Here is a 26,916-nt window from a genome sequence, read left to right as displayed (position 1 = left end):
AATCTCCTGAACTTGCAAAATATAAGGCACCAACCTTCGAAAGCAAAGTGATTATAATGTATCTGCCCTAGATCCCTTAACACAAATCTGCCTTGAAATTCTGCTCTAAAACCCTCACTCAGATCTGCCATCAAGATCTTCAATAATTGTTCATGAATCTGCTCAAGTATATGATGGATATTTGCTGCAATAAACCTTTCTTATGCCCTTCATTCACAAGCAGGTCTGCTCTAAAATCATAATAACATTGCAATAAATGGCTGCACAATTGAGTCTCAACATACCTCTCTTTCTAATCATGACAACAATACATTTGACTTTCAAAGTATTGCAATATGCTTAGTTGATACAAATATTGATGTCATTTTGAAAGTTCTCATAGTAATGCAATACATAACAAAGCTAGCATGTTATATCCCAAATTCTAGATAGTAATAATGACACAAGATTTGTCATCTTATACAACACCTTAGTGTGCAATTTGAGTATCTTTGCACTTAACTCATAATAGCTAGTTGGAAAAAGGTAGGCTTGGGCCTTTTTAAATATTTGAAGATCAAATCCACACCACAAATTGACTGAAGTTAATGAATGAATGGAACTGCAAATCAAATTCAAACCCTTGAAATGTGTGATGATGGTGAATTTATTTTCTTTTGTAACTCTTCACATAAATATCATTTTGTACACTTATCATTACATTATAAACAACCTGTCAAAATAAATCCAAAATGAAGATGAAAAATAGCACATTTTTCACCATTACAAAAATAAATAAATTAAAAATAAAAAGTGAATAAAGAACCACCTCATGATACCAATTACATAAATATTTAATTATTAACAAATATTCATGAACAAGTTTAGAAAAATGTTTAAATTATAGTTTCAATATTTGTTGTCTGGGTGCTCATTACAATCGTTCCTATCACCCTCATCATCATGATCAAGATCCTTGTGTTTGATGCTTGTCCTGACATGAAGTCTATATTTAAATCGTCACATTTCACAGCTAAGTAGTTTACAAGACAATGGTATTTTTGGCAGTATGCAGCTTGAACAATACATAATATTAGCTTTGGCAAGTATCTTAATAGACAGTATTCAATGCAACATAGGCTTTATACAAGAAAATATGTATATGTTACCCGAACAAAAGTGCATGATCCAGTCAACTCCATAAAACCTCAAAATGAAATTGTCTACTTCTACCTACATAAAATATTTTGTTTTTAATTATGTTTACCTCCCTGTTATATACACTAAATGAACTAGAATTTACTGCCACAACAATGCCAATGAACAGTGCTGTTCCAAAACATTCAATAGCACTGGGATACAAAAAGCAAATCTTTGTTGTCATACTATCATTGTCTTTGATTGGTGTTATCATTGACTTTGATATTAGCTGCAGTTTCATCACAAACAATCTTAAACTTAAGAACCTTGTGAAGCTGACAAACATTCTTGATATGCTTCCTTGGTGTCTGCTTAGAATCAACTATGTACTTTCCTGCAAACAAGTTTGCTTCAGAGGGCCCACTTTCCTCGTGTACTAAGGAATATTCTTCAGCTGCATCATCATGTTCAATGAATCAGCCACCTTTGAACGTCTAAGTGACCAAGATTTTATCTAAAAAGTTTAAGAATCAAATCCACAACATAAACTCTCTAAATAAGGCAGCCATATAAAAGGAATATAAAGTCAAAAAGATTTATGCATGGGAACACCAATACAGGTGGTTCCATGAGTGAATAACAAACAGGGCTGCATAAGGAACTGCAGAGAATACAGGTACAGAGCACTCGATGCAAATATGCAGCTTGAACAATACATAATATTAGCATTACAAAAAGTTCTGAATATCTAATGAATATAAATTGCAAGAACAAAAAGAGGTATACAAGATCACTCCATGTGTACAAGTAGTAATATCATTAAGGACTTAGTAGGTGGATACCATATATTAGTGGGTTTGCTATGTTCATTTTGACTTTCAATTAATCAGTTTTTTTTTCAAGGACTAACTAATATGATGTGTCAAAGCTATATTTTTCATTTCAAGCATTTATATAATATGAAAAGCCTTTTTTTGGTATTTAGTACAAAAGATTTTCAATTTTAAAAAAGTCTACAGCTTATATGTTAAGTCGTATATTTTGATATATTTATATGTCATCGTATAGTTTATTATTTTCTTTCTATGTGATTTCTTTTAAGAAATACTATTTTTATAAATAACATCTATTTTAAAATTTTAAGTGATTCTCTAATTTTAAGTACTCTCACAAATATTAAACCCCACTCACGGTGACTCAACTATTATGTCCTCTCTAAAAGAATTAAAAAGGATATATATTATATAAAGAAGCTTCTGTAGAAAAATTTAAAGAAAAGAAGCTTACGAGAAAAAAGAAATACACAGAACATTTAACAATATAAACTTCACCCATGCAACGACATATAATATTTAAGAATTTATGAGAAAAAAGAAATACACAGAACATTTAACAATATAAACTTCACCCATGCAACGACATATAATATTTAAGAATTTATGATAACATTAATAAAATATAATAACAGCAACTAAGATATCACTTAGCTTCAGTTGAGAATGACTCCTGATCAATAAATATAAACTTTTGCCTATTACATCTATGATAGTGTTTTCGCAACAAGAGACGAATTATGGAATGATGTCCTCAGGATAACAGGTAACAACTTCTTTCTACATATGTGGAGGATCCAAACTTTGAGTTGACTTGCATTTACACATCATATATACCAATATGAGAAGGAACATTTAATAGAAAAGCAATTCCCCAATGTCGCAATATAAGAAAGAAAGAAATATTTAATTGAAAAGTATTCCCCAATGTCACATACTGAATAAATTTGATCATATAATTACTGAGATTTGAATTGTTGTTTGTTTTAAGTAGAGCTAAACTTTGCCACAATCATGACAATGTTAAGAAACACTATTTAGTGTGAGGCTTTTTTCAATTTGGATTGAGTTTTTAATAGCATTTTTCCTTGTGCTCAGACTTGATAAACGTTGAACAAAATAAGACACTTAATCTTACTCCCTTTGTTAATGAGATAACTACCACAATGTCATGGACGGCAAAGAGGTAGAACCTCATAGCAAACTTCAAATTGGAAAATTCTCATAGAGAAATGCATAACTCTATTGTAACTATGCTGCAATACACGGAGATAACTGGTTCAGTGCTATTATGCTAATAGACTAAGTTGCCGGTTCCGGTTCCGATTCGAGCTCAGATTCGGGATTCAGGTTCGTGGGTTCGGCAAATATTTTTGGGGGGTTTTGGGTTTCGTTAGTACAAAAACATATAAACATTAAAAATATATACATATATGCAGCAGTAGTTAAGTTCAAAATACACCACTATGCTAATAGTCAGATAACATTATATTATATGAGAGTGGGAGTGAAACCCTCAATATTTATTCAGTGAATTAATATTGAGGGTTTCACTCCCACACTTATATAATATAATTCTCTGTTATGAAAGTGAAAAAATGTACAAAAACTGTCTAAACAGTTATAGCCACCACCAGTAACGTACCTAAAAACTAGGCCAAAGTGTAAGTTTAGATGAAATATCAAATAACTTCAGAAAGTCCATATCACACACTCTAAATCTTTTGCAGAGGTAATCCATAAATCTGTTAGTGGACTCAAATTTTAAACTAATATAGCACAAATTTTACCTATAGTATCCATGCAAGATTTATGAAACTATGGAGTGATGAGCAAAAATTCTTGAACAGCATCTAAGTTGTTCTCAAAGCATTTATTGGCCCATATTTTTGTATTAGAGCAACTGCTGCGAACACACAAATCATAATTTGAAATTCATATATTAACTCATTGTGCCATTTTTGAATCATATTTTGATTGTGAAGCTGAACATGGATCAATGTAAGAAAATTCATGTACCCACCATTATGAAATCGACCAGGTCTGATGCTACAGAAAATTAGAAAACACATCATTGAAGAAGAAACTTATATGTGCCAAATATTTCACATGCTTCCTAGAAGGCTGAGAAGAATATCCCTTTATATGTGCCAAACTCTTCAACGTCCTAAAATGACCACCGTAAAACAAAGTGAACCTCTTTAATAAGTATGTGGTGTTTTTAACCAGCTAGAATACAAAGCTGATTTAATTTATGTAAAAACATCTCTTAATTTTTTAAATCAAGGGAAGGATTCTGATTTGCCATTCTTGGTGTTTATAAGTTGAAAATGGCCGTAAATGTGAATCTAAAGAATGAAGAGATTCCTAGTCTTCATATACAATGTATATGGAGTTATAATCTTATGTATCGGCAACTCTTTTAGCAATTTGCTTTTTATACTCAATTATGAGATGAAACTGCCAGATCTAAGAATCCATTTTAGGTACCTTTTTTCTTGAATATTAGATTGTGGATTCAAACGTAAGGCTAATGACCAGTACAAAACTGTTTACTTACCAGGGATGTGATGTCTCCATTGATTAAGTGCTTGAGCCAATGCATAGAACTCTTTAGCATGCGTTTTATTTGTTTGATTTCAAAATGAGGTTTGAAATGATATAGAATTCAGCGACCTCCAATTTTAAGAACAGCATCTATCACAAAACCCAAAGCATTCGATTCTACCTCAAAAGGCTAATGGAAATCAGGAAGAACAAGCACTCAAGCTATCCAAAGGGCACCCTTGAGCTGCTGAAATGTTTTCTGTAGCTGCTGCACTCAATGATAAATAGTTCAGAATGGAGTGTTGATGAAGTTGCCTCACACTAAGAGAGAAATGCCAAACAATTATTTTCTAGAAATCCATAACACTAAAGAGGCTTTTTAGGACTTCTGTATTTGAAGTAAGCCAATTGTTGAAAACCTTTGACTGTTTTGGGATCTGCGTGAATGCTATGTTCTTTAATAGGAAAATCCAGATACTGAATAAAAAATTTCTCAAAAAAGTATTTCTTTCATTTGTCCTGAATGCCACATCTCCACATCAGCCCAATCTGATGGATTCTTAAACAAACAAAATAAATAAAAGAAGGCATATTGAAAGAATAGTTTAAAACGTGAAAGGAGGAAAAAGGACGTGAATTGATCTACGGGGGACAACCTTCATTTATGCATAGAGGGGTGCCCGATGAAGAGAGCAGCCTGTACAATTAAAGCAGCATGGTGTCCATGGTGTATTGGTCAGAAAATGGAAGAAAATAAAGGTGCCAAGAATTGATGAAAAACCCCACGACCCCTCCATAGTCAATTCCACTTTCAGCATTTTAGACTTTTTGGAAGATTTAAACTTTTATTCTATTCGTCCTATTTAGCCGATTTTGCGAACTTCGGCCAAATGAAGGATTTGGCGAACTGAGATGTTTTCTCATTTTTGGACTTTTAAGTCATTTTCGCCTAGTTGCGCGACTTACAACTCTTTGTCATTTCGGCCTTATGAAGGATTTTGCAAGTGGTCTACGAATATCGGCCTAGATAGTGCTTGCATGATTCGATTCCTTAAATGATTTTCGGGCTTCATAGACCTCCCTGCGATTTGAAATTGGTTTTCAGTTTGAATGATTTCGGCTCATGATTATATCGCGCGATTTGTATATATTGGTCATTTTTGGCCCTGAAAGCTCCCTTTTCACGATTTAGACCCTTGCTTTTCGACTAAATGACCTCTTGAGCGAACTTAGTTTTGAACTTTCTAGTTCAATGCCCTTTGCAAATTTTGGGTAATTAGGCCGAAATGTGAGATTCTGGGCCCTCTTCGCTCGCCTTAGATGAAATTAGGCATTTTCATGAAATTTGTGATCTTAGAAACCTGGCTACTTTATCTTGAATGTGTGATTTGGCGTCTTTAGCCAATTTCGGCTCATTGGCTTACTTTGCGCGATTTGGATCCTTTTGCACAATTTTTCCTTTCTCCAGTTTCAGCTAAATGACCCCCTTTTTCTGCAAATATGCCTTCAATTCACCATTGTCGACCTATTGGGAGCATTTGCGAGTTCTGGTGTTTGCGTGGCCTTTTGACAAAGAACGAATTTCAGGCCTATGAGGAGTTTCACACGATTTTGATCCTTCCCTCCTTTCTTGCAAAGTCAATGAAACTGCCGACTAAGGGAATTCGGGCCTCTAAGGTAGATCGTGCGACTTAGCCCTCCTTCCAATTTCGGCTTACTAGCTGATCTTGTGAGATTTGCACCCTTTTGTAATTTTCGTCTTGCAAGCCGATTTTGCGAGATCTGAATTTGCATTTCGACCTACTTAGCCGATTTCAAAGCCTTTTATCATTTTCGGCTCAGGAGGCGAAATTGTGAACTTAACGCTTTGGATTTTGGCGTAAGAGGCAATTTTGGACCTTTGCACGAACTGGATTTCTATGCTTGGGATTTTTCCATCAAATGTGCGATCTTAACTCGCCAAACTACTGCTTCTACCAGGCAGACCTTCAAAAACAAAACAACAGGGTCCCCTGAAGCAGGACGGGGTGTGCAATAGGCACAACACAAACTATACAGGCTTCCTAGGTATCCAACAGATAAGATGATTTTACTTGAGCTAGTGAGACAACTTTTGGAGTATGATTTCCTCCAAAAGGAAAAGCATAGAACGAGGATAACTCTCCCAATTGCATTTGGCAAGACATTGGAGGTATGCCACACCGCAGCCGCAACAAATTTAGTTATTGAAGAACTAGAGTTCTATTGCCTTGGAACCTCTTATCACAAAAGCTCGCACCCTTGTTGAGCTATCAACTCAACAACCTTGTGAAACATGGAAACAACCCCAAAGTGTGGGACCTTGCGCAAGGGGGTTGAATCTTCGAAGAAGGCCGGCTTCCTTCTCAATCCAGGTGCAAGTGTTGAATCAACTCAACACTTCAAAACTAACTCCTAGGCCTTTCCTAACAAATTGCAGAGGTAAAGGGAAGAGAGAAATGCTTGAAATAAAAGGGAGGTGATGCACCAAGAAGAGATTGTTCCTCTCCCTACCCAAAATGACACAAAGAATCAACTGAAAAACCCAAGAGATGCACAAATTTCAGTTGTATGAGTGACCCCAATGCATGTATGGAGGTTAGAATTCGTTGAATGCCAAGAGGGGAGAAGGATTCCCACAAGTCACACTCAGAAATAAGTTAACACAACATAAATGAGAGAAGAGCCACAAAACATACACCTATGATGAAGGTAAGAAAACATACACAGCATACATAAGTCGAAAGAAGGCAAGAATGGTAATTCAATTAATTCAAAGGCCAAAGGCCAAACTTACAGTTGCAAAAATGCAAAAATAATTGCAAGTCTTCAAGAGAAGAGAAACAGCATAGGAAAGCTCAAGGTAGCAGGGAGAGAACCCTTTACAATGAGGCTTAACAGCCTTATATAGAAAAATGGTTACAACAATGATCATAACCCCTGCATGTCAGTCTGGGAGTGCAGGGAAGTGCATGTACTTGGCTTCTGTACATGCAAGCAAACTAGCCATGCCCACAAAAGGCAACCCTGAGAAGGTGGATTGACTGACCTTCCAAAGTCAGAGTATGCAAACATGACATAAGTCACCACAACAAGCATGGCCACGTACCTCCCTTGATGGAAATCCTGCCAAAAACATTAAATGCACCCCTATGGCTCCACAAAAAAAGGTGCATAAGTCACCAAAACAGTCGGAGCATTTAAAGCCTTGAGTGTCGATCACGCCATCCAGAAGTGTTGTCAGTCGGAAAGAAGTCCGAGGACTTCAGAAACTCGGGTTCCCGCAGTGGAGAAGACAAAGAAAGAACTTCGAAACCTCGGGGTTCCGGGGAAGAGGAAAGAGACACAGCAGGGAACTTCGAAACCTCGGGGTTCCAGAGTTTCGGAGAACTAGAAAAAGGCTAAGGAAGGAACTTTGGAACCTTGGGGTTCCGAAGTTCTGGAGAAGGCAAGGGAAAGGAACTTCGGAACCTCAGGGTTCCAGAGTTCGTGAAACTAAGGAGGCAAACAAAAGGTGGAACTGCGCAAAGGAACTTCGGAACCTCGGGGTTCCGGAGTTCCGGGGAAGGGAAGAAGAAAAGAAAGGAACTTCGGAACTTCGGAGATCTGGGGAAGGGAACGGAAGAGAGAGAGAAAGAAAGAGAGGAACTTAAGAAACTCGGGTTTCCGGAGTTCCGGGAAAAGAAAGGAGAGGCAGCAAAGGGAAGGAACTTCGAAACCTCGGGGTTCCGGAGTTTTGGAGAAAGAAGAAAACGAAGAGGGAACTTCGGAACCTCAGGGTTTCGGAGAAGGAAAAGCGAGAGAAGGCAAAGAGAAGGAACTTTGGAACCTCGGGGATTTGGAGTTCTGAGGAAGGAGAATAAGGAAGAAAAGGCCAAGGGAGGAACTTCCTTCGGATAAGGCGACACTTCACACTTCATGATTCTTCTGCTTTCTCCTTGATCAACTAGGGCAGCGCTGGTCCATGGATCGTATCTCTTATCGGTTCTTACTGATGGACCAAGGGTGTCATAAATGACAACATTTTTGGCAATTTCTACGAGATGCTTGCCTGCTCAGCATGAAGTCCAGAAGCCTTGAGCATCCATTGGGCACTTAGTCATTGAAAGACCCAAAACATGTGTGTGCCATCACTTGGAGGAAAACTAGAACCTAGAGCACACACCCTCTTAAGGAGAATGCGGTAGGTGCACAAGCACTTATGAGAGCAAAACAACTTCTAGTCTAATATTTACAAAGTTATCAACACCCTCTTTAGAAGCAGGGCTTGAGATGAATACCATTCATTGGGATTGGAAGAACTTCGCCATCAAGCTTGGAGATATGAAATGCATTGGCCTCCTTGCAACTAATGATGACATATGGACCACTCCAGATAGCATCAAGCTTGGAGTGTCGCCCAACTTTGGCTCTGCCTGCATCCCACTTGAGAACTAGATCTCCCTCTTTGAAGACCCTATTAGTCACCTTTTCGTCAAAAAATTTCTTGACCTGCTCTTAATGAGTCTCAAGTGTATGCATAGCCTGACTTCTAACCTCCTCCGGCTCCATCCGCTCAACTAGCCTTACTTTCATGGCATCATTCTCTGTCAATTCCAGCTGATGTGCTAGTTCAAGAGAGGGTAACTCTAGGGAAGTTGGGAGTCTTGCTTCCTTCCCATATACTAGCATGAAAGGGGAGTTACCAATTGCCCTCTTGGATGTGATCCTGTCAGCCCATAAGGCTGTCCTCAACTTAGTATGCCATGCCCTCTGATTGTCTTCAATTGTCCTTTTAATTATCCTGATGAGGTTCTTGTTGGAAGATTCAGCTAAGTCGTTACCTTGAGGGTAATAGTTGGATGATGTCTTCAAGTATACACCATGCTTAATTGCCCAAGAACTGATTTGGGTTCCAACAAATGCCCTGGCATTGTCTGATATGATGGTGGAGGGGACACTAAATCTTGTCACAATTCCATTAAAGAATTCCAACACTGAGGCCTCAGTGGCATCCCTCAATGCAACTGCCTCTGTCCACCTAGTGAAGTAATCTGTTGTGGCCAAGATCCACTTATGGCTAACATTAGAAGGTGGGTTTATCATGCCAATGAAGTCTAAACCCCATTGGGCAAACGGTTGATCTGCTTGGATGGGATGAAGAGGTAGGGTAGCCAGTCTTTGCTTCCCAGAGAAGAGAGCACATTTCTTGTAATTCTTCACCCATCTATGTGAGTCATTGAATAAGGATGGCCAGTAATAACCAGCCCTCATTATTTTGATAGTCGTAGTCCTTGCAGAGAAGTGGCCCCCTGAAGAGCCATCATGAAATTCCTCTAACAGTCTACTGCCTTGGTTTTGCTCGATACATCTTAGTAAGACTCCATTAGAGTCTTTTCGAGAAAGAGTGCCATTCACTAAGACATAGGGAATGGACTGCAACCTGAAATGCCTTCTTTTGGTCCTGTCCAGACCTTGGGGGTATCTACCTTCGATTAAGAAGGTGGTCATGTCACTTACCCAGCTGAATTGAGTGTTGTTGTTAGTTGGTTGATCCTCTTGTAACAAAAGGGCGACCTCTGAAGTAGCCTCAGAAGATGAGACAAGCTGTTCACATAGGCCCCTACCTCTACAAGCTTGTTGATCTTGATGTTGATATTATACTCCATGACCTTGGTTATCCACCCAGCCCTCTTCTCACTGATATCCTTGTTTAGAAGGAAATCTTTGACACTTGCATGCGGAACTAAGAGTTGGATCCTGTTGTTGGACAACATGTGTTTGAACTTTTTTAATGCCCTTACAACAATGAGGACCTACTTCTCTACATAGCTATATTTAAGCTCATAGTCCTTTAGCTCCTCACTAAAGAAAGCAATAGATTGCTCCAAATTGTCATCGTTCAACTGTGTTAGGACAACTGAGATGCTGAATTCTCCTCTGAAGGTATAGAGGATAAAATCCCTTTCGTAATTAGGATTGACAAGGGTAGGGGCCAGAGCAATTGCTTGTTTGATCTCTTCGAAACTGGCCCTTCCCTCCTTGGTCCAACTGAAAGCCAAGTTTTTCTTCAACATGGAAGTGAGGGGTTTTACCATGGTGGCAAGGTTGGGAATGAACCTCCTCAAAAAGTTGATCCTACCAAGGAAACTTTGCAATCCTTTCTTGTGACTGAGGAGTTGAAGAGAAAGAATAGCCTCCACTCGCTCTGGATCAATGGTCAAACCCTCCTTAGATACGATGTGTCCTAGCAATCTTCCTTGATCAGTAGCAAATACACACTTGCTAGGGTTCAAGGACACGCCATACTCCTTGCATTTCATGAAAACCTGCTCAAGATGACCAAGATGGTCAGCTACATGCTTCAAATAAACAATTATGTCATCAAGGTATACAAGCACAAACCTTGCTAATACACCCTTGAAAGCCATGTCCATTGCTCTTTGAAACATGGCACCTGCATTGGTTAGCCCAAAGGGCATTTTACAATAAGCATAGGTACCTGTTGTGACGTTTTCACACATCGCCCCATTGCAAATGGGGACCCCTTTTTTTTGCTTTCTAGGGTTTGTTCTTTTAGGGTTTTGTCTGTTAGCCTTTGCATTTTGAGTGTCGCCAAGGGGATCACCTGGATAGCAGGTTCTGCTTGAGTTAGGTCAAGTTGATGAGTGATGAAGTCTGGAATGTCCTGAAATTTGGCTAAGTTTGAAAGTCCTGATCCTGAAATTTGGCTAAGTCTGGAATGTCCTGATCCTGAAATTTGACTAAGTCTGGAAAACTGAAAAACCTCCAAAAACTAGATTTTGCAATATGACTCTTGGAGGTCTGAAACCACTCTCAAACATCCTGAAAGTATATATGGAATATAACTTTTCTTATACTTAAATGTTATATTCCATAAAATTATCCTGACAGAGAGTTCAAAAAGTCAAATTTCGCTCCTGAACCTTCCAGAGGGTCCAAAGAGAATTTCGCTCCTGACCCTTGCTGAGGGTCCAAGGCGAAAAATCGCTCCTGACCCTCAGAGAGGGCCCACAGCGAGAAATCTTATAGGGGTCATTGCTAGCCTTATTTGGTCGATTTGAGAGGTCAAAAGCATGGTGAAGGATAGGATGAGCACAATGAAGTATCCAGACTTGATCAAAGATGATGAATTGAAGGAGTTTTGCCCAGGAAAGGTAAAATCGCTCCTGACCCTCAGAGAGGGCCCACAGCGATTTTCTTTGTGTGCACATTTTTGGACCTTTCTTGGACATGAATTTTTATTCATAGCAAAGAACAAGACGATATCTCCCTTGGCAAAGTAATTTTTAGATGAAAAGTGAAACATTTTGGTCCAGGTAGCAAAAATCGCTCCTGACCCTCAGAGAGGGTCCACAGCGAGATTTTCAAATATGCATTATTCTTGCAAGATCAAAGTGATTTTATGATTGGAAGGGATGAAGGAAAGCATGTTCTATCCGTTGAATATAATTTGGAGGATCAACACAAGAAGAAATCAACCCAAAATGAAAAAATCGCTCCTGACCCTCATTGAAGGCCCACAGCAAGAAACCTAATATGGGAACTTTTCATCCAAGTTTGAGGAAAGCTAAGGTTAGGCATGGGTTCGAAACAATGTTTGAAAAGCCTTGAAGTGAAAAGAAATTGTTGAGAATCAATATTTTGAAGGCAATTACAAAAATCGCTCTGGACCCTCAGAGAGGGCCCATAGCAATTTTCCAGTTTTCTCTCCTTTGTTTGAAGAATTGAGACAAAATCTTGCTTGGACAGGAGGAGAACATGATGTGTTATGCCTTGGAGGTGATTTGAAGATTAAAAGATAAAGGAATTTGCCTAAAACCTGAAAGTCGCTCCTGACCCTCACTGAAGGCCCACAGCGAGATTTTCAAAAAAGGCATGTTTTCTTCAAAATGGTGCTAAGGCAAGGTTAGGACAAGGAGAAGAGACCTCCGAGAACATGATGAATATTACTTTGCCTTTGAAACTTGATGATTTTGGTCAGAAAATGAAAAATCGCTCCTGACTCTCAGAGAGGGCCCATAGCGATATTGTTGAAAATCCTCATTTTACCTTGCAACAACAAAGCAAGTTTGGATGAGATGGATAAAGGAAGGATGTTGCTTAATGACGAATGAAGTTTCAATGAAAAATGATGAAGAATCAAGCCTAAAATCAAAAAATCGCTCCTGACCCTCAGAGAGGGTCAATAGCGATTTTTCAGGATCCTCTCCTTTGTTTGAGGAATTGAGACTAGATCTTGTGTGGATAGGAAGAAGAGATGATATTTTATGTCTTGGAAGCAATTTGGAATCCAAAAGATGAAGGATTAAGAGCAAGATTGAAAAATTGCTCCTGACCTTCACTGAAGGTCCAAGGCGAAATTGGTGATATCCTTCATTTTTTATTGAGCGTTGATATTCCTTAAAATTCACCAAGTTGCTAACTTTGAGGCCTTTGGAAAGGCTAAATCAAATTCGCATTAAATTAAAGGCATTTTAATTTAATAAATTAATTTTTAGGCCTTGAAATAATAAAAAATCCACCTTGAAGGCATTAAAATTAATTTTCAAATTTTAAATGAAGGTGAGCGCTCAAATACATTTATTTGCTTTTACAAGCAAGTCGGCCTTCTTTTGAGGGGGATTTTATTTCATTTTCATTTCCCTTTTGGCAAGTCGGCCTTGGAGGGAATCAAGGTGAGCACTCTATATATGGGTGATGCTTTGTTCAAGTTTAATCATTCATTCATCCTTTCCTATGTGTGAAATTGGAGAGCTATTTGAGGAGTGAAATCCAGAGGTTGAAGTGCGAATTGGAGGAGCGAAATCTAGCTAGAGTGGAGCGAATTTCTACTAAGTGTTGAAGATCAAAGAGGGTGGAGTCTATTCTTTTGAAGCTAGAGGAGGCGCAATTCATCCAAGGGAGAATTTTGATTTAAATTTTGCCTAGCAAAATCCATTTTTTGCATCATTTCTTAGAGTTTAATACTCAAGAGGAGGTATGGCAAAATCATCTTGACACCCTTGTTTAAGGTTTAATTTTTTGGACATTTGTTTTGGAAAATCTAAGTATTGCAGGGTTAATTAGGAAATGATAACTCAAGATTTATCATGAAGTTTCCTAATTAAAATCTTAAATCTTCCTTTTAAGTTTAATTTCTAAACTTCAAAATATATTACTAATTCTGAAATGTTGTGTAGGTATTAAGATGGCAACTCCAAAGTCCGGAGGATCTACAAGTCGGCAGGTTCTCATCAAGGACGATCAAGCAAGGATAAGAGCGACCTCCTCCAGTCTAGCATCGACAAGGACGACCTTCTTTGGTCAAGTATCATCAGGAATGACTTCTTCCAATCCAGCATTCCAAGGCAAGGTACATCAATCATCCTGCACATCAAAGACAAAAGAAGTTAGAGCAAGGGTTCGTTGAAGGAGCAGATAGTTCCAGGAGAGTTAATTAAAGCTAGCTTCTCAGCAACATCAAATTGGCATCAACCAAGTGTCAGACGAGTTGGCATCCTAGTCATCACTTCTCCAGTCAGTGTGGTCCACCTCAGCATGTCCAGATTCAATGTACCTAACTCATGGAAGGTGGCACAAACTTCGATGTACCTACCCCAGCTATCCATTGGTCGAATTTTCCAGAGAGGACATGTGTCCAATTAATACAATTTTATCATTGGTCAAGCATTAAATGTTATGTAATGGTTGTAACAAACCCTAATTAGGGTTTTCATTGTTGAATCCTGGCCATTGATCTCAAATTGATCTTAGCCATCGAATTGTATTTTGGGCACTATATAAGCCCCGACTCTTCATTTTGTAAAGAGTTAGAAAGGAGTTAGTGAATAGAGAGTAGTTAGAAGGTGAATAGTCAGTTGATAGAGTAGCAATTAGAGTAGAGTAGAGGGAGAAGGCAAAGATTGTTGCCAAGATGTTGTTGTAAAAGACTTGTGAAACTTCATTGAAGAAATGGTGAAATTTATGGGTCGATTCGACAATTTGGATGGTCTCTATACTTCTCATATTTGATTTCATGTTATTAGATGAGTGGAAGAAATGTGTTTGATGGTGAAACTCGTATATCCATACTACTAGCAGTTTGTTGATTGCAGACTTGCCTTGTGTAGTCAACTGGAATCATTCAGCTTAAGCTTAACTTCAATTGTTGCTTCTTCATTGATATGCATCAACCTGATGGTGTCTATGCCTGTAGTGATGATTTGAACATCATAAAGCTTTCTTTTGAAGATCGCACTAACCTTGTGGAGATGGTCCTGAGATGTCAAAACAAGACCTAGTTAGAATTTCATCAAAGATCATTCATTGCTCTTACATTCTTAGTGTTAGGATTAGATCCTTTCCTCGCCCTCGTCTATTTTCCTTTTTTCAAATCAAAGCCGGTAAAATCTTGTGTTCCGGCAATATTCAAAGCAAATCAGACGTTCAGTCATTAAGTGTAAGTCCCCTTGTGATTCCAGCAAAATCACATCATACCACAGAGAGCTTATCCACACGTAGAGATCCTACAGCAAAGAACCTTGAAGTCACCCTGATTGATCCTTTTCGCAATATCTTCAGCATTCAGAGGCTTTACTCAAGAGAGGATAAGGTACCCTTGGGTATTTTATTCTGTGTTTGATAGTGTACAAAATACACGTCAACAATACCCCATTTAGTAGTAAATGCAGTCTTGTGTTGGTCTGATTCTTGGACCAAGATCTGATTGTAGCCTAAATACCCATCCAAGAATGAAAATCTTTCCAAGCCACTGACCTTTTGGAGAATCTGCTCCATAGAGGGAAGGGGATAGTGATCCTTGAGGGAGGCTCTATTGAGGTCCCTAAAGTCTACACATAGTCTGATTTCCCCATTCTTCTTTCTTACAAGGACAAGGTTGGCCACCCAGGAGGAGTGCTTGATAGGGAAGATGATACTGGCTTCTATTAACTTGGTCAACTCCTTCCTCATTAGTGGCTCAATCTTGAGGTTTATTGGCCTTTGCTTTTGTCTAACTTGCTTTGCATCCGAGTTTAGCTCTATAGTATGCTGCGCTAAGCTAGGGTCAAAACCTTTCAAGTCTTCATAGGTCCAAGCAACTATGTCATCATATTTTTGGTAAAGCTCAACAAAGGCCTCTTGCTTGGTGGAGGAACACACCTTGCCCAAGTTTAAGGACCTGACTTCGGCGACAACAACTGGCTTGTAATCACCCCTCTTTGCAGCCAAGTTCATCCTCTTCTTCAACTGATCATCCGAGTTGAAAATGCCTTCCAAGGTAACTAGACCTTTAGGCAACTTGTTGGAGTTGAGCTGCATGATTTGATCTCCATATTGGTCTTGCAGCTTAGACTGATTTTTAGCGGAAAATTCTGCTTTATTTTGCAAGAAGGTGACGATATGCTGATCGCTTTCGAACACTTGCCAATTTACCTGATTGTCTAGGAAACAAGCCTCACAACAAGCTTGATGTGTTGCTCCTTCTCACTTGCAACATGCGCTGGTATGTCGAGTTGAGCACCAACCGTTGCAAGCCTATCAACATGCTTGTTCTGACTTCTAGGAATGCTCTGGATATTGAAAGCCTCGAATCCTTCAATCAAATCCAAAACCCTGTGTTTGTATGACTTGAGTAGGTTGTTTCTTGCTACACTTTGGGCTCGGATGTGGTTAACAACCAACTCACTATCTCCAAATACTTGCAAAGATCTAATCTTTCTGCTTTGTGCAAGTTGGAGACCTTGGATCAAGGCTTCATACTCAGCGACATTGTTGGTGCAACCAAATTGAAGCCTAAAAGAAAAGAAATATTTCTCCTGCTCAGGAGAAACAAACATCACACCGGCACCTGCACCATTCTTGTTTCTTGAACCATCAAAAAACATGTTCCATAACCGCTTTGAGTCTCCTTGTGTCTTGATGAGGTTAGGGATAGGAGTATCCTCTTCATGGATACAATAGGTGCGAAGCCCAATCTCTTCAGTCCCAGCTAATGTATCAAACTAAAAAGCATTGGCCCATTCATCCAGCAAGCAATTAGGGACCTCTTGCAAAAGAGTGGCAGGTTCACGGACAATACACTCCTCCCCCTCTTCATGCAAAGTGCAATTCATGTTTATAGGGTTGGGGGTGTAGGGTTCAATGTGGTTTTGGGCAATGGGCTCTACCCTTATGGTGACCTTGGTACCATACCTTGTTCGAAATAGCATGTGGGACCAATCAGAAGACAGGTACCCACCTATCTTGGCGGTGAAGTCTCTAGACAGGCAGATAGCAAAGAAGGCAGGGATGTCGATAATTGATGCATCTTGCAAGATAGTGCAACCAGGGCATGCATGCAAGGTTAACTTCAAATTTTTTACCACCCCTACTGTCTTAATAGAAGTGCCATCTAATTGGACCACCCCTTTGGTCACAGGTTTGTATTCTATGCCAAGAAGATCAGCTACCTTCTTAGGCATGACTGAGCTACTAGCTCCTAAATCTATCATGCAATTGTGAACCAAATTATCTCCTATGATTAAGGAGAGATAGAAAGGGGGAGGCTTGCTGATCTTGCTTGAATCTTCCTCCTCCTTGGGTTGCACCAAACTGGTGGAGACTGCCTTTCCGCTAACTATTGCCTCACCACTTGACTGATCGACGTCCTTCAATGCCTCCTTAAGCAAATCCCTTTGAGATGGGATTGAAAGGGCCTCTCACATAGTGACGTTGAGGTTGGCCTTCTTCATTTGATCAACTATGTTGAAAGGGACACCAACTAATTTTAGAGGACCCTTTGAGGCTACAAGGTCTACTTTTGCTCTTTGGACGACTTGGGCCTCTTCCTGCCTCTTGCTCCCTTGCATGGTACTCTGGCTTGTATCAAATGGTTGCACAACCTCTCCCCCAATTCGTCCCAATTGTGAATGGAGCTAGACAGCAACCCTCTATACCACTGCAAAGCTTTGCCTTTCAAAGATGTGGCTAAGAGTCTGACAGCAACATCATCCTGAGTGATATTATGGACGGAGCAGATGTTTGCAATGTCTTGAATGTGCTCAATGGGCGTAGTAGTTGTTTCATTAGTGAAGTATGGTATACTCTTCAACGCAGCCACTGGTATGTCATTCCATTGGGTCAAAATGAGAGGACTCCCCCCATTGAAGGTAACAAAAACTTGATTTCTAGCCATGTGAAACAATGGTCTATTGATATGAGTGGTGGAAGCCTTAGACCGGAACGATCTTGTGATTGGATGGGTAGAATGAGACTGGGAGATGGAGTGTTTACAACCCTGACCTCCCTAACTGGTGATTATGAAGGTCTACCTCTCCGCCTTCTAGAGCCCGAAGATGAGAGTTCTTCGAATTGGAAACTACCTCTAGAAGACGCCCTTGTATGAATTCTGGGCATGAAATCAGCAACCTACTTGAGCGAGAGACTAAACTAGTGAGCAGAGACTTCGGAACTTCGGAACCTGGGGTTTCCGAAGTAGCGGACCTGGGAACTTCGGAACCTGGGGGTTCCGAGGGTTGAGATGGCTTCACTAACTTCGGAACCTGGAGACCTCATGGTTCCGGAGTTAGCAACAAGTCATTTACAAGGGACTGGTCTTGTGAGCAGAGTCGCCAAGTGCTTGAAGATGACTGCCTCTAAAGGTTGAGATGCCAAGAACAACACTGAATCCTTAGCATGTAAATCGAATGAAGTCCCACCTGGTGTGCCAAAAACTGTTATCACAGCTTGCACCCTTGTTGAGGTATCAACTCAACAACCTTGTGAAATTTGTGCATCTCCTGGGTTTTCCAGTTGATTCTTTGTGTCATTTTGGGTAGGGAGAGGAACAATCTCTTCTTGGTGCATCACCTCCCTTTTATTTCAAGCATTTCTCTCTTCCCTTTACCTCTGCAATTTGTTATGATAGGCCTAGGAGATAGTTTTGAAGTGTTGAGTTGATTCAACACCTGCACCTGGATTGAGAAGGAAGCCGGCCTTCTCCGGAGATTCAACCCCCTTGCGCAAGGTCCCACACTTCGGGGCTGTTTCCATGTTTCACAAGGTTGCTGAGTTGATAGCTCAGCAAGGGTGCAAGCTTTTGTGATAACAGAACCTATAAGAGCAAGGATCGATTTGATCCATTTCAGAATATTGTAAAGATCAAGGGAGGAAGATTCACACACATAATTGACATCGAGGACTATTGGGCTAATCTTATGGATGAGCATGCTGTTAGGAAGAGGATGTGGTCTCGTATGTCACTAGACTTCATGAGGAAGTGCAATCTTTTCTCCACTCCAAATCAGGTTCAGGATGATGGTGACCATGCCCACCCACATAATTGACATCGAGGACTATTGGGCTAATCTTATGGATGAGCATGCTGTTAGGAAGAGGATGTGGTCTCGTATGTCACTAGACTTCATGAGGAAGTGCAATCTTTTCTCCACTCCAAATCAGGTTCAGGATGAAAAGGACAAGCCTATCTTGTCGCCCAGTTGGACGTAGCCTAAGATGGTGGATTTGAATTTTTGATGAGAGAAGTGAATGATTACTCCAAGGAATGGGTTGACAAGTACATCAAAGAATTGAGGAAGTTGAATGTCACCTTTACCTATGAGAAGATGAAAGATGAAGAGTTGTCTCTCAACGATGATGAGAGAACAGTTAGTAATGTAAGGACACATGAAGATGAGGAGAAGCAAGCTCCCAAGAGAAGGAAAGGTATGCCTGGAGAATCACAAGCAAGAGGCAAGGAGGTTGTTAGTCAGAGTCAAGAAAGAAGAAACATAAGTCTAGCACTCCTCAATCCACCATGAGTTCCTCGTCAGTGAGAGAGAATGATATGACAGAGAAGGACGATGAGCCCAGACGGGGTTCTGATACGGAAACCCTACCAGAGAATAATCGAGAGTTACATGCTACAGCACAATCGACACCACATGATGATGATGAACAACAACCGAGATCTCCTACAATCTAATTGGAGGTCAACTTGGGCAACAATGTGGTGGATTTAACTAAGGATAAGGATATAGATGATAATGTCATTTCAGCCTTGAAAGGACTTGATCAGGACATGAGCCTCGAAGATGGGATGGAGATTTCTACTATTCCCGATTGGTTGTTGCAGAGCATAGAGAAGAAGAAAATGATAGAGGTACAACCTATAGAAGACATTGATGATTTCTTAGCCAGGACAAACAAAGGGAAAAGAACAAAAGAAGGCTAAGGTGCTCTCTAGGATTGCTAGAAATGATACAAGTGTGCGCATTGCACAAGTGGCTGTCTCGATGGGTGAAAAGACCAAAGATGAGATCACTCCTATGGATTATCAGATCACCGCGATTGACCTTGGACCAACTACAAAGAAACAAGAGTTCCAGGAACTTGATGATACGGTCAAGGCAATCAAGGCGCGATTGGATAGGACTATTGAGAAGAAAGATATGCTTGACAATGAGAACAGAAGGCTCAAGGAATACATTGAAGGGATGAACTCCCAAAGGCGTGAGGATCCTACTTTTGTCTCACCTATCGCCATTGATCGTGGGTTCCCTTTCAACTATGAGGCAGCAGGGAATACACATTTAGAAGTTGGAAAATGGATCGAAGATGTATTGAAACAGGCAGATGATTTCCTAGCTTAGTTTGTCCAAGCATTTGACAAGGCATCAATGCTCATATTCAGGATACAATATATGGAGGGAGTTTGGGATGATTTCCAACCTGTGCAGGAGAAGACATTTCCTCACCTCGAAGTGTTGAAGCGAATCTTGATGCCTACATTGATCCATGAGGGAGTTGTGCATGCAGGTGATGTTTATGATTTTCAGGGTTGGTATTGTTCTTTGGCTATGCGGAAGTCCGCTTATGATCATGCAAGACAAGAATGCACAAAGATGGAAGGATCAATACAAGAGATTCAATCAAAGATCCTTACATCTATTGATGAGTTATTAGGAATGGATGTTCATGCATCCAACAATTTTTTAATTTCCCTGCTTAGGAACACTAAAATATATCATCTAAATTGAAACATATTTAATAATTGAATGATCAAATGAATAATAAATTGTTGGATGACTGAGATTGATTATAAGTTTCTTGAGTTTCAAATATAAAGTCTGATTACAATCCTTTGGTCCCTGCGGGAATGGTAGACGTTGTCTCTGATCATTAATCTTTTACTTCCGTGCGTCTATGGTGTACAGGGGAGGAATCGCCTCATTTAATGGTCTTCTTATCAATCTGCTATGGATCAAATAGATAGCCAAAACTTATTTCCACCAATCGATATTAGTTACTTAGCACTATTCCAATATTAAGATCCTCTCACATTAATTCTGACATATTTATCAGATCAAAGATAAGATCGTAATATATTTGCTATCCTGATGGTCTGAAAATGCATGGTAATTTTATGTTGTGTCTGTTATGTTGAGATGCTTGAACAATCACAAGGTGCTGTTATATTCGATATAACAATTTGGGTATTCAACAAACTTGGTGATACTTAGAATGATGAAGTTGCTGTGTCTAATCTGAAAATGTATTCTGGCAACAATAATGGTGTTGTCTCTAATGTATATTTAGATGCCAGCAACCAGATTTGCCAATGAGACAAGTGCTCTGTCTAAACAAATTCAAATATGGATAAAGAGATAAAAGGATTCCCATTCCCTCCTTCGATGCCTCCTCGAATGAGATGATAGGATGCGCTCAAGAGATATGTCCCATGTCTCTTCAAATGCACATCGTTTCCATTTATGCAAATCGCATTAGTTGATTATATAATTGTTCTAGTCGCTGCCTGTAATGTCCCCTTTCCAGTTGTTTCGGAGAATTGGGACAATTACCCAATTTTATCTTCTTATTCTATCCGATAATTGCAATTAGAGTCAAGTAAAGACATCACAAAAGATATCAATTGCCAATTCTGACAGAGATATAGGAATATGTACAAGACCGGTATTCGATGAATAGAAGTGTCTGGTATATACTGATGGAAATGAGGCTTATCTGATAAATGATTGTTACTTGCTATGATATTGGGCCTTCGGCCTTACTATCTAAGCGCTAGTTGTGAAGGTGTAGGCAATATGGTTGATGCGGTTTCTGATCAGCCTTGAATGCTTGCATTAATGGGACTGCCTTCTCTTGATATTAAATGTAATCCTTGTGTTACCGATTCTTGTCTTTAGGTCAATGCTCTGCTCCAACTATTCAATCGGATATATGTCTACCGGAATGATTGCTTGCTGTAATTATTCTATGTATTATAACAATTTCCAAAGCGTTATCCTGATATGTACTGCTGGACTATACACGTCCAGAACCACCCATTCTATACGTGATGATCCGTTCCAGAATAATCCCCCTTGAATGCTAGGTTGAACCCCTTTTGTACTCCCCCTTGGGTTTGAAGAGACACGACCTTTCCTTGGGTTACATTCGCTTATATACCAATCACATTATCTTACAATACGTGGTGTTCGTCTCTTCATATATCTACAACTTTTCTCATATTGATCAAAGCTTTTGTGAAGTATTCGTTTAAGGATGTGAATCCCATCCTTTCACCCCTATAATTGCTTATTTATGAATTGATTTTGCTTCTTTATTAATTTCAGTCATATGTAAGCTTATTCTGATTAGGAGCCGGCTTCATAAATGAATAAAGTCTTTGATACATCTAACAGATTATTAATGTTGAACAATGTCTTTCTTCAACTTGTCCATAATATGTGTATAGGACTGTAATAGCCATGTGCATAAACTGATCATACTCAAACAGCTGTCAACTTGCCCAATGATGATGCGAGGCCCTATTCTTTGATTGCAATGTAAGGATGGGGACATTACACTGCCATCCACAATTGATTATTAATGATCTCTTAACAACTGTTGTTATCATCATATGATTAGTTAATTCAACATCCTTGATTATTGGTGAGAATATAATTAGGGGTGTCACGTCTTTAGGTCGTTCCTTGACGCTAACCAAATTGCTACTTAAATCGATACATTTCATTATTCTAATTGGTCTTGTATAATTCTCCATTTTCCATGATTGAGCTTTCTTTGTCTACCCAATGTTGCTAATTGATAATGTGTATGCTTGTTGTCCATAGTCCCTTTCTTCTTACCGGATGTTATCCCTCAAGGATTCTTATGGTGATCGATCTTCTGATCATATATCGAGAGTATTGCCTTTATAAGAATCAGAATGCAATGAGTTCATGGTTGCCGTCTTCTTGATCATTGTCTCCAACTAATATTTGCCAATGCTTACCAACGTCTTAGTTGCTTTACTGATCTGCATATCATACCGTTACCTATTAATCATTAATAATCATGTGTATGATCGATATTCATGATCATCGATTGATTATTGCTTGGCTTTCATTCTTCATACGAACTTCCATTCCTATCAGCACTTGGGAATATTTATTACTGATTCCTCATTCGTTGATTGTCTTTCCATATTGTTTCCTATTGATCTTGTATTGATTCTTATTGTCTTTAAGTTGAATGGGGACATGACAAATTTACACTTAGAAGAATTGAAAGAAAGGATGAAGTTTGTTTACTTCAATCAGTTAGAATCTTTGAAGAAGAGTCAAATTGATGATTTGGTTTCTCTCGTGGTTCACATCCATAATTTACAGAAGCTTATGCCGGATTGGGAAAATGTCTTTGATGCTTGCTTAGATGCCTTGGATGTGATTGATGCGCAACAAGAAGCTTTACCTAGCATCACCATGGAGGAGCTCAACTCAATCTTAGCTAGATTCTTGGAGTATGCAGCTAGAGTGAGGAACGCAGGATGGAATCTTCTAGAAGATTCCTTGCTTGATGACTAGGCACCATCCTATTGGATCTCTCTTTTTTGTTATGCAAACCATAATTAGGGTTAATTTAGGGCAGCCTTGGCAAGATCTTGGCCCTTGATTCTAAATGAATCCTGGCCATTCATTTCATTTGAGACTATAAACCCATTTGCCTCTCATTTGTAAGAAAGATTTTTGAGAATTGTTGTCTACATGCTGCAAATTTGAATATAAATCATTGAAGTGTGGTGGTTTTGTTTAGATTTTGTATTCATTTGTGGTTCTCATTGCCTCCAAAGTTTAGATTAGAATTTAGATTAGGATTTGTTCCAAGTATTTTAGATTGAATGAAAGAAGTGTTGAATGCATTTGAATGAAATTCGTATAATCCATACCACTAGCTTCTTGCTAATTGTAATTTCGCCTTGTGTGGTCAACTGGAAATTGAATTGAACTAACTTCAATTATTGCACGTCCATTGGTATGCATTGCCTTGATGGTATTGATGTTGATGGTGATAATTTGAACATCTACAAATTTACCTTAGATGATTGCACTAAGCATGTGTTGAATTGTTCTTTGATGGTGAAAGCTTGCCTAGTTGAATTTCATTGAATCATTCACTACGTCTTGCATTCTAGGTTTTAGATTAGAATTCCTCAACCCTTATTCCTTTTTGCATTTTATTTGAAAACCCTTTGTTAGATTAGAATCGGGAGCTATAATTGCAAAATCATTCGAAGCCATTGGCAACCTATCCTCATTCATCATAAGCTTAACAAACCCAAACAATTACGTAAGTCCCCAAGTTAAAACAACAAATCACATCTGCCATTGAGTTACCCACATGTCAAGAACTAACCATAGAAACCTTGGAATCATCTTAGTTGATCAGATATTTAGCATCTCAGGTGATTTTGTTCAAGAGAGGGTTAAATACTTTGGTATTTTATTCTATGTTCGATTGTGCCTAAAACACACATCAACACCACCTTTGATAGTAAGCATAAGTGGTGGGATGGAGTTGTCACCACTATGGTGATTGAAGAGATTATGAAGTCGACACTTCCATGCTAGAACAAGAATCTTGGCCGATTAAGTTGGTACTTGTGAATGTTAATTGTAGTGTTTGTGGGGCAGATATTACACTGAAATTTAAGTGAACATGTTTGAAACAACTGATCTAGCTACTATTTAGTATTTTAGACCAATATGTTATCAAAAAGTCTATTATGAGTTTCCCCAAATATGGGCGAACTATATCATTGATGAGCCTCTGGGACGTGGCTGAAACACTATCTCAGACCATACTTTGTTTTTTCAAGTTGTTTTCCCTACCCATGTCTATCTGATTTTACCCAAATGAGATCCTTCCAGATTGAGTAGTGGGTATCGGCTTTAACAGTAATCTTGTTCAATGCTCAATAGTCAACGTACAACCTATATTTATTTTCTCTCTTGAGCAAAGTTGAAATGAGCAAACCACAAGGAGAAGTGCTCGAATGAGTCTATTTTACCATCATCAATTTTCTACAATTGCTCCTCTATGTATGGAGTCTTGACGAGCGATACATGATATGTAGAAAATTTTGGTAGTAAAGACTCTATAACCAAATCAATATTATCTTAAGGTTCCTCAAACTTGCAACCATTGACTACTGAAAACAGTGATTTTGTCCGAATGCAGAAAATGAGAATTCCAACATATCAAACAACCCTGTGTGTGGAGTCTCCCAGACTTCTATTTGAAGACATTAGCAACCCAATACAAGGGGATGAGGATGATTGGTGGTATCGTAGCAAGAAGGTGCAAAGCAAGCTGAAAGTAGAGGAATAGACTTGGAGAAGTTGTGATTAGAAATTACATCTATACTTGTCTAATCAAGCAAAACAAACTAGCTGAAGAGCAATTGCCACTACCAAAGTGAATTTTTGCCTATTCCAAGGTTTTCTTAGGATAAGACTTGTGTTACATCCTTTCTTCCATTTTCAATCTTTCATTTTCTGTAGATAACTGCACTTTAAATCATCTGCATTGAACTGTCATTTGAAAACCCAAAGTAGTATAGTAGTTCAGTTGTTTGGTTCATTAGTTTCTACTGTAAACTTGGCAATAATAATCAGTTTAGATACCCCTGTACATAGTCAATACGCAAATAACTCATAAATGATCACATTGGTTGAAGCCCCCACAAGCCTTTTCTAGGCTAAACTTTGATGGTGCCTCTAGAGGTGATAGAGTTTAGCTAGGCCTGAGGTTATCCGAGATTCATCTGGATCCTTCTTAAAAGGTGGTTATTCCTTTTTGGGTTCTAAAAACAACAATGAAGCAGAGTGGGCAACAGATATTGAAGGCCTCCCTTTGGCCTGTACCTTGGGCTGTATATGATTCATTGTGGAAGGTGACTCCTCTATTGCTCTCCTAGGCTGAGTAAGGTGGATTGTCCAAATTCCAAATGTATGAGTTTGTTGGACGAGGATTTGTCATTTTGTAAATCCTTTAATGATATAGTTTTTATTCATTGTTCCTGAAAGCATAATAAGGCTTTGTATATTTGAGCCAATCAGGAAGTTGATCAATCCCCATTGTTGGCTTTGGTTAGCGAGTGGTTGGAGGTGTGCAATGGCCTTGAAGCTCTCTTAGTTTCTAATTCTCCTACTTGAGTTTGTCATTGGGATCCCTTGTTTGTGTTTTTGGTTTTTGTTGCAGTTTGGTGGTTGTGTTCTTTCTCAATGGTGAAGTTTGGATTATTTGAAACTTTTTTTAAAAAGTGGAAAAAAAAAATCCAAATTTTGGTTGACTATTTTTGGCCATCCATATGTCCTCCACAGCCACATTTGCTCACTATTGTGCATAGAGGAGGCTCGCTTTGTGTGGCACTAAGAAGACATTCTACCTCATTTTGTGCGTGCATCCAATGGTGCCAAATCTTTAAGAGTCTTCAGTATGCCTTTCTTGGCAGATGTTTCCTTCTGGATGTTTTTCTCTTTACTTTTTAGTATGTCTGTTGGGAGTTAGTGTGGTGTTTGTTTGTGTGTTCCTTTGGGTGTTGGCTCACATGCCTAGATGTGGGGCTTCTAAGAAGCCCAAAGATCCCGTCAACAAGGGTTTGGTATAAGATCGTCATTCAAAACTAGTTTTCAATTGTCTTGATACAGTCTTGCTAAACTTGGTAAAATGTATTCTCGGTCCGCGTGGAATTGGTGATGCAAGGGCTGCAAGGTCTAGATCATCTATTCTAGAAGATATTTAGAAAAAAATTGGAAATGATGCCAAACCGAGAGATTTGGAAGTAGGTGGTGTTATTTGATATAAAGGCTTCTTCTCAATTAGGGTTTATGGAAGCAAATGTGTTGCACTCTTACCAAACTCAATGTTCATACTTTCTTTTTCATCTGTCATTAAGAACATGGTCACAGTGTTTGAACCAAATCCAACTTGTGTTTTCTCAATCAGCTTACAAAGTCATTCATGTCAGGGTTTTAATCATTCAAAATTTCAAACTAACAACTATCACAAATTGTTAAAGATGCAACTCTTCTGAAATGAAATAAGATGAAAAATTGAAGCTCTAGTAGCAACATCAGCAACAGGTAAGGGCAAT

The 26,916-nt window shown here is 39.0% G+C and overlaps 1 protein-coding gene across 1 annotated transcript in view; it reads right to left on the bottom strand.

Moving 5' to 3' along the window:
* Positions 1–854: 854 nt before the first annotated feature.
* Positions 855–26,916, bottom strand: part of LOC131046551 (uncharacterized) — a 99,811-nt gene continuing 73,749 nt past the window's right edge. Inside the window, exon 6 of the mRNA XM_057980312.2 lies at positions 855–1,573. Coding sequence (XP_057836295.1) covers positions 1,368–1,573 — 206 coding nt within the window. The 3' untranslated portion in view covers positions 855–1,367. The remainder of the gene's footprint in view (positions 1,574–26,916) is intronic.

This window comes from Cryptomeria japonica, chromosome 3 (genome assembly GCF_030272615.1).
Source record: "Cryptomeria japonica chromosome 3, Sugi_1.0, whole genome shotgun sequence".
Lineage (NCBI taxonomy): Eukaryota > Viridiplantae > Streptophyta > Pinopsida > Cupressales > Cupressaceae > Cryptomeria > Cryptomeria japonica.
Note: the sequence above shows the minus strand (reverse complement) of the source record. Positions and strands in the feature narration are given on the sequence as shown.